The sequence below is a fragment of the Mustela erminea genome, chromosome 1, assembly GCF_009829155.1.
Source record: "Mustela erminea isolate mMusErm1 chromosome 1, mMusErm1.Pri, whole genome shotgun sequence".
NCBI lineage: Eukaryota > Metazoa > Chordata > Mammalia > Carnivora > Mustelidae > Mustela > Mustela erminea.
In genome coordinates, this window is record NC_045614.1 from 105,970,933 (window position 1) to 105,983,215 (window position 12,283).

General features: G+C 41.2%; 1 protein-coding gene across 3 annotated transcripts in view; it reads left to right on the top strand.

The window, feature by feature from the left end:
- ATP13A5 (ATPase 13A5) overlaps positions 1–12,283 on the top strand; it is a 105,169-nt gene that overhangs the window by 66,619 nt on the left and 26,267 nt on the right. For all 3 annotated transcript variants that reach the window (XM_032337717.1, XM_032337725.1, XM_032337731.1), the window contains 6 exons: positions 178–338; positions 2,810–2,935; positions 4,039–4,118; positions 6,522–6,564; positions 8,507–8,616; positions 11,987–12,083. In XM_032337717.1, the coding sequence (XP_032193608.1) occupies positions 178–338; positions 2,810–2,935; positions 4,039–4,118; positions 6,522–6,564; positions 8,507–8,616; positions 11,987–12,083 (617 nt within the window). The remainder of the gene's footprint in view (positions 1–177; positions 339–2,809; positions 2,936–4,038; positions 4,119–6,521; positions 6,565–8,506; positions 8,617–11,986; positions 12,084–12,283) is intronic.

Consider the following 12,283-nt stretch of genomic DNA (forward strand, 5'->3'; position numbering starts at 1 on the left):
TAGGGACAGACAAGCTTGGGCAAGAGATGCAGCCAAATGGTTATAAAATAAGGCAGAAAAAGGGAAATGCCCCCAAAGAGCACCAGCAATATAGTACGGACACCCAGAAGAGGCAGAGCTCAATTCTTGCTGCTGAGAGATTAATACAGAAGCAAGCTAACTCTCTTTGTCATATAGGTGACAACCTTCAAACAGCTATTACTGTGGCAAAGAATTCTGAAATGATTCCTAGAGGAAGCCAAGTGATCCTTGTTGAAGCCAATGAACCAGAAGATTTTGTTCCTGCCTCTGTGACTTGGCAACTGGTCGAGAACCAAGAGAATGGCCTGAGGAAGAATGTGAGCAAATGTTAGAAGGCCCCTTGGTGGCCTGCCCTGATGGCATATAGCCCTGGTCCCAGCAACCTTCTCTCACCATTAGAAGTCACCACAGTCGAGGGGCGCCTGGGTGGCTCAGTGGGTTAAGCCGCTGCCTTCGGCTCAGGTCATGATCTCGGGGTCCTGGGATCGAGTCCCGCATCAGGCTCTCTGCTCAGCAGGAGCCTGCTTCCTCCTCTCTCTCTCTCTGCCTGCCTCTCTGCCTACTCGTGATCTCTCTCTGTCAAATAAATAAATAAAAAAAAATCTTTAAAAAAAAAAAAAGTCACCACAGTCGAAACCCCTTACAGCTGTCCAGAGTTCTGCAATTTGCAAAGCATTTAGCATTTCCACTAGCACGTCTCAGCCCTGGCTGTGCAAAGAAATCACCTGGAAGAGTTTTTAAGCTTCTAGTGCCAAGGCTTTATTGATTAAATCCAAATCTCTGTGTTGGGAGCTTGCAGCAGCCCTTTTCTCCCCAAGATTCTGATATGCCATAGTGGCTGAGAACCAAGAATTTACATCCATATTTCCCATTTGATTTTCACAGTTAGCTTATACAGTTGACAAAATGTTCATTTTGCAAATGAAAAAACTGAGGCCCAGCAAGGTAGGCTTACCCAAGACACACAACTGGCAAGTTGCAGAGTGGGAAATAAAATTTAAGTCTGTCTGATTGCACCCAGAACCATGGGCATTTAGATTGTGCTGTGCCTGTGACATAAAGTTAACAGGTGTTGGGCTTCTCTAGATAGCAAGTTTCTTATGCTTTTGTGAAGAAAATGAGCTGCAGCCTGACATCCCATCCCTAAGTGTAATGCCTCTGCCTACATGTGAGTTCAAGGAGGTGGTTTTCAGATGGCAAATTATAAAAATGCTCCCTTCCTTGAGACTGACCAGCCCTTTGGATTGTTAAGTGTAGAGTAGGCCTTGTTCAGTATACAAACTGCACAGCTGTACAGAGTGACTTTGCCCTTACTTGGCTCAAACCCCTTTGCATTGGCTGTAAAAGATGGCAGCTCTCTCTATGTTTTGCAGATTTCTGGTGCTTATTTCCTTGCAAACTCACTTGCTTCTGTGTCAGTACATGTTGCCTCAATTGCACTGTGTGATAAAACTCAAGTCTTCATTAATTTTTTTTTTTTTAGAGATCAGTCTGCATTAATTTTTAACAAATAGTCCATTCACACTACCCATTCACCTGTGTAATACCTTTAGTGAATTTTTAGTTGTTGCTGGGAGAAGTCACATCACAGTCTCAGGCTTTTTCCTCCTCCCTGGCTCCCCACCACACTTTTCTTCTCCCGCTTTTCAGTGAAAATAAAAGGAATTCTGTCTTTACCTCATGTAGAATTCTTTAAGCATATCCTTCATTGGCTGTTTTGCATGGGGGAATGGAAAGGGAGGGCTCTATCACTTTGCCTCCTAATTCAGTACATCAAAATATTTTTCTTCCCCCCAAAAAATGCTTTTCCTCAGATGGATCCCTCTAATGAAAAAAAAAAAATGTTCTCACCTTTTATACCATTTGAACTCAGAGTCCTACACTAATGTAAAGACCTCGAGAAATGTTGCATTAAAAAGCATGATCAGCGGGGCACCTGGGTGGCTCAGATGGTTAAGCATCTGCTTTCGGCTCAGGTCATGATCTCCAGGGTTGTGGGATCAAGCCCCATATTGGGCTCCCTGTTCAGTGGAGAGTCAGCTTCTCCCTCTCCTCCTGCTCATGTTCTCTCTCTCTCTGTCTCAAATGAGTAAATAAAAATCTTAAAAAAAAAAAAAAGCATGATCAGCTGTGGGTATGATGAATACATATGCATTCACTGGGAGCTCTTTTTCGAGGTTGAGCCAGGTGGGACACATTGACATACAGAGGACAGGAGAGAAGGGTTTCAGCAAAGGAGTCAAACTGGTGCAATGACACCTAGGGTATGCAAGAGATGCTGGCCACTGTGAAGGAATGTGTCCCCTGCTGAGGTGGGGAGAAGGCAGGTGCTATAAGGAATTAGGCTCCAAAGAAGAAGTCTGCCTTTTTTACAGAAAAGATATTGGGGCATGATGTGTGAATGAATGAATGAATAGTAAAAGATCTTAGAAAATTAGTTTGCATGAAGAGGAGAAGAAAGAGAAGGGAAGAATGTTTTCTGTTCTTCCCTGGAATTGCTAAGTGATACCTTGGAAGGATTTCCTCAGTAGACCGATAATGCATGTATTATCCCCTGGGACAGAATCCCAAGCATTATGTTGTCAATGTCTCATATGTTCATATAATTTGGGGAGGACATTGTAAGCATCTTCTTCATCTGTATCTACGTTCCATGAACAATTACACGTTATGTATTTGCTGGTCCTCCCACTGTTACATAACTTAAACATACTTCCTTCTATAAAACATAGGAAAGCAGAAACATTCCCTGAGAACCCATGTGAAAACCATGCTCTTTTGAATTTAGGAAACATACCTTAACATTGGGAACAGTTCAGTGCCTGATGGAGCAAGAGGGAGCTGTTACCATTTTGCAATGAGTGGGAAATCATACCAAGTGATATTTCAGCATTTCAACAGCTTGCTTCCAAAAGTAAGTACTGGTGAAATGAAGTGTTTTGTTTTGCCTCAAACTAGTGAGTCAAAAAAGAAGAGAGTAGTGAAGGTGATAATTAGTGAGGTTGTCTCAGATTTGGGGAATATACATCCCCAAAGGGGCACTTGTCCCTTCAGAAGTTCCCCAGACCTACCTGGTCCCACATATGCACATGACCCCTTCTTCAGAGTCTGAGCTCTGGTCCAGCTCCTCACCCCCATGGCCAGCTCAACCTCAGGCTTCCTCCATCTCTCCCTCCCTAGCAGGGAATATCTCCAAATAGTTCCAAATGTGCTGCCTGTTTTGTGGGTCAGTCTCTCTCTAAAAGCCACCAACTCAATGTCAGGCTAAGCTCTATTCCCCGTCCTGTCTGGATTCTTAAATTACAGCAGCAGGAAACAAAGGCTTCATGGTTTATTTTCAAAATCATTTGTTATCTTGTCCTCTGTGTGTCTATTTAAAAATAGTGCTGTGCAGGGTTGTGCTGTCAGTGTGAAGGAGATAAGTGTGAAGCACAAGCTGAGGGCAGCAACCATCTGTTAGCAGTTTCTTGAAAATTCTGTCGCCTTACCAGTCAAGGACCATTGGATCTCAACCCCAGAGGCTTCTAGAAAGCTGTTAGTGGAGTTCCTCCTTGAGGAGATGGGGCAGCTGAGACTCAGAGAGGTTAGGTCCCTTGTGAAATGTTTGCCCAGCTAGTTGGACCAGAGCTGAGAACAGAACCTTGGTTCTCTACTCCTCATTTGTTGTTTCTCCTCTACCTATACTGCAATTGTGGGGATGGTGTTTAGTAGAAAGAACTGTATTTCCTTAAGCATTTTTGTCCCATATGCTCTGCTGCTTTCCAGTTGTTAACTCAAGGTTATCCCATTTCAGAAAAATGGCCTGGAAGAAAGTCATAAAGTCGTGATGGGGGATGAAAGTGAAAGCTGAAAAGTAAAGCACTGAGTCCCCTTTCTCCCTGTCCGGACATGTGCGCTAATGACACACCGCCCAAGGCTATATTCGAACAGAGGCCAGGAATGATTTTCAGGGCTGTTCTTTAACTTAAAAGGTGTTCCTCATCCTAATCTTATTGCAATAGTTGTTTTTCTCTTCAGCTTCTGGTGAATGGAACCATTTTTGCAAGAATGTCGCCTGGACAGAAATCTAGTCTTGTTGAAGAATTTCAGAAATTAAAGTAGGTATCATTGCATGAAAGGAGACTGTATTCATTATCTATTGCTGTGTAGCAAATTACCTCCAAGTTTACTAGTTTAGAATAACACTATTTATTATTTTTCATTTCTATGGGTCAGAAATCCAGGTGTACTGAGTGGAATCTTCTGGCTCGGGGCCTCTCAAAAGACTGCCATCAAAGGTCTGCCAGGACAGCAGCTCCCTCAGCACTGGAGTTGGAGGGGACTGCCACCAGTCTCCCTGGCACGTTGTTGGCAGGATTTAGTTCCTTGTGTGTGGTGGGGCTAAGAGTCCTAGTTTTCTATTGGCTGTTGGACAGAAGCCATCCACAGTTCCTTGCTACACAGGTCATTTCATAAAGCAGTTCACAGTGTGGTGGCTAGCTTCCACAAGAGTGAGCAAGAGAACAGAGAGAAAGATCACCATTTTTAATAATCTCATCTTACAAGTGATAGCCCATCACTTTTGCTGTATTCTCTTCATGAGAAACGAGTCAGTAGGTCCAGCCCACACTGAAGGAGGAACTTAAACAACATTATGAATACCAAGAGGTGGCAACCGCAAAGAGCAATTTTGGAAGCTGCCTACCCCAGACAGCATTCCTCTACAGCATAACATAGAGGAAGATTCTTGGCTTGAATGTGGAGAATAGAAAAAATAGGGGCTTGTATAGCTTAAAACAGGAAAAATGGGGAAGTGTTGGAGTCGTCACCTGGAATTATTTAAGGTTGGTTCTTTAGAGGATAGGTGAATAATTTCAGGTCTTCCAGGAAGGAGGTGGAGTGATATTTTCACTGTATCCGGTCCTGGCAGGGGTTTGGGTATAGAGGCAAAAAAAAAAAAAAAAAAAAAAAAAAAAGTCCTTTTTTATGTTTTTAAAAATAGAGATGACCGAGTCACATCAGAACAAAATAGTTCTTGAGACCAGACCTACCTATAACTTTCTGGGAATGTTAAAATTTCTGGGCTACAGACTTCAGGAAAGTAAAAAGGAAAAGAGAATAGTGAAACTTCACATAATTGCCAAGAAGTAGTAGGTAAAATCAGGAGACTGACTTTCACTATTATTTTTTGTTGTCAAAACATTCTTAGGGAAGTTTTAAGAAACTGCCTACCAACTCCTATAATGCCTTGAAGCTGGGTTAGTAACCCGTGTCTAAAATGACTATTTTACTTACATGGTCATTATATGATAGTGGCTGAAGAAAGTGATTTTACCTTTCTCAAATGCCTAAGATATTTTACCAATTTATATGCTTACTTTTGAAAAGCTATATTCCCTTTAAAATCGATTCAGGAAGATAGATACTGTCTCAGAATGAACCCTCTTCTTGATTTCCCCATCTTACTCCTCCTGTCTTTATCACTGGCAATGCACATAAAGTTGTCCAAGTTCTTGTCTGCATTCAGGGAACACTAGAAGATGTAAGATTCTTTGTGTGATGTAAAGACTAATCATGGGCTTCAAGCCTGAAGAAAGGAAACCACTTCAGCAAATGTGTGTGGTCATGACACTCATGTGAGCGCATGAAATGTTCATGGGGGATCTTCATGTCTCCCAGCCAACCTCATGAGCTTGTTCAAACTTCATGAGTTTGCTTACATTTGACCATTTTAGACTTAAAAAAATGAATATTTCTTATGTTTCAACTAATAATAAGGAAATTTCTGAGAACTTCATTTTTTGCCTGTATTAATTTTGTTATTTTGTGTGTTTCTGGCAAATTGTCTCTGAACCTTTAATAGTATTGCCATTAATCAATACCCATAATGTATTATTTAACCTATAAGAGAAGACAGAGTATGTCCTGCATCAGAAATTCCTTTTCTTTGGCAACAGCTTTATATTTACCTTCTATTTAAATCATTGTGTTTGCACATCAACTGGTATAACATGTTATCTCATATCACTCCAGGTTGCACCAAGATTATGGTGTCTATGTCTCTGGTTTTATCAATTCAACCATTTCCAAAAAGTGTTTCTCCTCCTCGTGTCTAAACTCTGAGGTTTCCATGCTGTCAGCCACCAAAACACAGATGGATTATGTTCTATCTGTGTGTTAGGTGTGGAAAGTGCTATGATTATGATTGCACGCTCTAAGGCTTAGCCCTAGTTGATACAATCACCCAGGACTTCTTACACAATGTATATTCATCTTGGTAAATGTCTTTGGCAGAATCACTATACTTTCTATGTGATTGAAACAATTTAGATAACCCAATGGCCTTATTTGTCTAGGAATACTTCTCTCCCAGTCATTTTCTGTCAGCCTGATTCCACATGTGTTCAAAACACACACACACACACACACACACACACACACGCTGCATGCAAGTTGGTTGTGATGAAAATTATCCAAGTGAGGCATTAAGGTATTAATTTTTCTCATGGTTTCCCTTGCAGTTACTATGTGGCCATGTGTGGAGATGGGGCTAATGACTGTGGGGTGAGTAGAAATGACTTCAACCAATGCAGGTGGTTCCCTACTGTCCCTCTCGAGGACGCCACAGTTCCCCAGGGTCTGTCTCTTCACCCTTCTGTCAGCAATCACTTCATCAGTCTGCTGTTTACATTCCCCACACCCGAGTGTGAGCTGGACACTGAGAGGCATAAAGTCAGATGAGCCATTTCTGTTTTCTGACAACTCCTAGAATAAGAAGGACAATGAAAGTCTACTTAGACTCCTGTGGTTCAGACCCAGAAGGGACTTTTCACGATGAGCTGGTTTAAATCGCTCATGTTACCAATACAGAAGTGAATCTCAAGGAGATGAATTCTTTATTCTCTTTCTTTTTCTTCTCCTTTGTTTCATTTTCATTTTTATTTATTTATTTATTTATTTTGTCTTAAGTCACACAACTTGGTAAAGGCTTAGTGCGATCTGAAGAGAAACCAGAGTATTAAGGCTTAGTGAAGAAAACATTTGAAACAGATGGTTTAAAGTTTTGAATTATGTATAAACTGCATTTTTCCCCTGCTAAACTTCCCCAAGGTTAGTTTTTAAAAGTTGGCTTTAACCCCAAATTCTTACCATCAGTAAAATCATAGACCAAACTATTTGGCTATTACAAACTATAGCAAGCCTAAATTAGTGATTCTCAGCAGATTGCATTCCATGCACAATAGAAGGCAGCACATATTTTGGATCTGAGTTTTGAAGATATGTTGAAACCATAGCCTACCTTGAAAATAAGAAAATATTTTTAGTACAAAATTTTCAGTACAAAACTGAGGAGTATTGCTTTGTATTTCTAAAGCTGTTAGATACTTGAGATCTGAGTAGTTGTTTTACTTTCTTTTTACATATTTTCTTCAAAGTGCTATGGAAAAACTGCTCACACTTAAAGATCTCTTATACATTTTTCTACCTTATGCTTCATGAGAAGCCATTGTTAGTCTGCTTTTCAAAAATGAGTACCCATTTCCATAGTTATGTAGAATTTAGTACAAAAGAAATAGTAAGTGTTAAAAAGGACATAGTCTCTGTCTCCTTAAAATTCATTATCTAGTCAGGGTAAGAATCTTGCATAATATTAACTGAAGCATAAAGTAGATAGTCCTTAAATATGTAATAAAGAAACCAAATACTAAAGGAGAAAAGAGGAAGAAGCAAATATTCTAATATTTATTGAATAGGAATTTAGCATGTACTGGCTGTGGTAACAAGGTACTTTGCATGCTAAGAACTACAGAAGTACAAAATCCCATTTTATGCTCATAAAATTCTTGTAGGATTAGGAACTTGCTGGCCTGCTAATTAGCCATTGTCTGTTCTGTACACTCTCTGGGCTGCTTCTCGTCTTGATGAGAATGAATTAGCCTTTATTTCAGTGAGGAAACACATGTCCTGGAGTGATCTGTGATGTATATGATCCGGTCCCTGTCTCCAGTGAAGATGCTTTCCGTCCCGTACTTCATTCCAGCAGTTAGCTGGTTGGCTAGATCAGGATACCCAGGAAAAGATGAGGATTAGATAGCTTTTCCTTTTGTTCATGAAGATAGCCTGCTGAGTGGTAAGATTGTGACAGCCCCCACAAATGTCCACCCAAATGCTGTCATCTTTTTCATGGACTATTTGAATGAATGCTTCCATTTTCTTTTCACATCTACATCCCTGCAACCAATGCGCGCACGCACACACACACACACGAACACACCCACCACTCTCCTACACTGAGGTCATTGTTTAGCTGGTCCCTCTTCAGTTGATGACTTTCTGGATCAGGAGAGGGAGGGTACTCCAGGTGGGGGAACAGCATAAGCACAAACCCAGGGCTGGAAGGTTACAGTGTTATAAACTCGACAATGTGAAGAATAGCCTCGTGGAGTTGGAAGAGTTAGAACGTGGCCTGAGGAGTCCTGGGTGTAATGTGGACTTGTCATTCTAGGCTTTGAAAATGGCTCACGCAGGCATTTCGCTGTCAGAGCAGGAAGCATCTGTGGCCTCCCATTTCACCTCGAAAATAGCCAACATCAAGTGTGTGCCTCAGCTCATCAAGTAAGCCACTACTTCCCCGTCCACCCTCATGACTGCTGGGCTCCTTGTCTGACTCTGGGCAGAATTCAACATAATTTAAAGCGATAAATATCCCAACAGATGTATGGGTAAAATGTTATCAGAGCACCAATTAAGGGACCATCAGTGCTTGGGAATGCTGGTAACAGCCACCCAAAAAGTGACTTTTGCTGAGGCTTACAGGATGAAAGCCTGTGCCATGCGAATAGTTGAAAGGTAGAGTTGATATTTAAAAAACAGTTGCATTTCTTACTTCTTCTCTCCCTTATTTTATATGTTGGATATATACTGGAACCTTCCTCCCTAGGATTGGGGTGGGTGAGGAAGCACAAAGGGAACACTGCATCAGATAACTTCCCCAAATAGTGTTACATCTCTAAGATACAAATCAGCAAAAACCCAAAATGATCACATGGAAGACTACATTTGAGGGAAGGTTAAGGAATAAAAACTTGATTTTCTCAGTAGGTCCCTCACCTCCACTCAACTCTCATTGCTGATTTTGTCTCTACTCATATTTGAAATGTAGTTAAAAATAAAACATTAAGTTTTATGTTTTGTTCACAAATCTTATTCACCTGTAACACGGTGGGGTAACTTCAGTCTATATTCACAGCCAGTGGTCTGAAAGCACCAAAACTTGAGATTTATTCAAAAAGGATGATCCTGAAGTTCTCCAGTATGTCCCTTGGTGCATCTGTGCATCTGAATGGGCAACTACTAGTAGGAGTCATTGGCCTAAATATTCCAGTGCAATTTTTTCCACACCCGCGTCTGTTTGCATAGCAGCGAGATAGCTTGACACATCTACCTGATCCCAGGGTGCATGTACCTATGCCTTCCATACCCTGAAACATCAGCACCTCCCCTGCCTCCAGAACATCTCCTCTTCCTAACTCCTGTGTTCTCTGGTCCTTAGAGCCCTGAGAACCTCGGAGCATTTTGAACTCTTTCCCTTCTTTGTCCATAGCCAAGTGAGCATTGTGTTTTCCTGATCTTTCAGAGACTCTCTCCAAGCCCTTTCCTTACTCTCTCTACTGTCTTAACTTTGGTTTATATTATGACAACTGCAAAATGTCAGTGCCCAGGACCCTTTCCCTAGATCATGCCTTCCATAGTCAACACAACTCATGGAGCTTTTTAAAATACTGTGCTTGGAAATGTAGTGGATGAAGGATGAGACCAATCTTGCCCTGGAAGACTCACATCCTAGTAAAGGTACAGATAGATAGAAAGCTAATCCTAGAACAGAGACTCTTCTGCCTGATAAGTGAGAAGTGTTCAGCAAATTAGTTTTAATGAATTAATGCCCTGACAATATGGTAATTTTTTCCAGTAGTTCAGGTGGATGACTTAAGCCAGAAAGGAAGATTTCAGCAGGGGAGTTGGAACTCGAAGGAGGGGCAGAACATGTGTAAACAGGAAGGAGGTGGGAGAATATTCCAGGTTGGGGAAGTGGAGAGCCATGTTTAGCAATGGGGTTTTGACTTGGGAGTGTCGAAACCCAATGGCCCAGTTGGGCTAAGGAGCTTCTCAGGTGGGAGTGACGCAGGGTAAGCTGGAGTGCCAAGTGTGGAGAGACTTTAAACTCTTGGACAGTTGCACAAAGTGCCTACTTGATCCATCCAAAGACAGTAACATTTGAACTTCAGATGCTCTGTCTCACACATGTGACCTAATGCATTTGTGAATGCAGTGTAGTATTTTAAGATCCAAGTCATGATGTAAAATTTCTCTAGTGGCAGATGGTTTAGTAAGATTTCAGGGTAGAAGCTTTTTGCTTTTATATTTCATAGATTCATAAAAATTAGGTATGGTTCAACTCTGTTAGGTTCATTTTACCCTTGCTATCCTTGAAGCATGCTTATTCCTGGGAAAGCATCCTCCCCACCCCAGGGGCATTGAGGTACCGTTTTAGATGCGTAGATCCACAGGTTCTCATTTGTATCTTTTGAAACATGATTGACCTGTTTCTTTAGTTGATGCCCTTCAGGACAAGGACTGTACCTCATTCCTTTTTGTATTATCATGCCCAGTACTAAGCTGGATACATCAGAACATTCGAGGAGTGGTTGTGGAATGCATAAATGATGAGTTAGCTTCTTAAAATTCATCATCATTAGGGATAGCGGTAATTTTGGAGGCCTGTGCAAACCTCCCTTATACTTTCCTCAAAATGGCTTTTTGCACTTGCCTTTGAATCTGGGTGCTTTCATTTTTTTCTGGGAAGGTACACACAGAAGGATAAAAAGGATGAAACCACAACGTTTATGTGAGAAATTGGTCCAGGCTTCACATGCTGGCCCCTCCTCAGCTTGTGGGTTGCTCCATTCTGCATTGAAAACAAATGGCAGTGCCTTAAAACTGGTGAAAAACATCTGGCCAAGGCATCCTGGCCCATCTCTCCCAAACCTTCTCATCATGTCTAAGGCGAAGCGGTTACTAGTTTGGCTTTTAAGGTTTTCCTTCTCGGGTACCCCATCCTTTGACAAAATGTTCAAGCAGTGCAGATGTCCATGCCACGGAGAGAGGACGTGGGCTGCCTCCCATGTGAATTCACTTCTGTCATGACAATAGCAGGCTGCAGGAGGGGTTATTTGCCAGGTTTCCTCACTCCTCCATTGTGAGCTCCTGCCCCACACTGTCTTCTTTGCCTGTCATCATCCACCACTGAAACAAGCCTCAGTTAAGGGAATAAGAGCTCAAACAGCATTTTTAAAAGGGAAATACTTACTTTTTAACCTGCAGTTTCTACTGTTGTTTTTATGTCTTTTGAACTCCACACCAGCTCAGATTATTACCATGGGATCTTCCTGGAGCATTGAAACTAACAAAACCCCATTCATCTCACATATTGGAGTCATAGACATGCTTCCTAATATGCGAGAACACCTGTCCTTTAGCGTGAAGTCTCTGTGGGACTCTAAAATGTACACAGTTCAGTTCTCAGAAGCAAGTTGTTAGGATGTAACGAGTCACAGTCGAGTCAAAGCTTGACATTTTGCACCTTATCATGATGTCTTGTGTTTATAATATCCACGTTAATCTTTTTGATTCACTGAAAATAAAGACTGTGCCTGATTCGTTTATATCCTCCACGACTCTAAGCAGAATGTTGGTACCTCATCAGTCCTAAATAAGAGTGCATGCATGAGTCAGTGAGTGAGGTCATGATTGAAGCAGAGAATGAATGAGCAAATGAGCGCTTCAATAAATAATCAAGAGGATGAATCACTGATTAAGTGAATGTATATCAACAAGCTATTAAACTTGAACTCTGTTTGAAATATAAGAGATTGAGAAATGTATATCATGCATAACCAGTTATTTTTATTTTTTTTTTCTCAAACAGAGAAGGCCGAGCTGCTCTGGTTTCATCCTTCGGGGTATTTAAATACTTGACCATGTACGGCATAATCCAGTTTATTGGTACTTCACTGCTCTATTGGGTATGAACCTAAATAATTTCTTCCCAGTTTTAATTGCATTTACATCCTTGGTTTATTCTTTGGGGTGTGGCTCCTACATTGGATTTAATGTTTTATAAATAAATGACATTTCTCAAAATAGATGTCTGCAAACTTGGGAACTTGGCATAACTGCACATGACACATGGAGCTAGAAATAAGTAGCTGGGGATCAGTTTTCT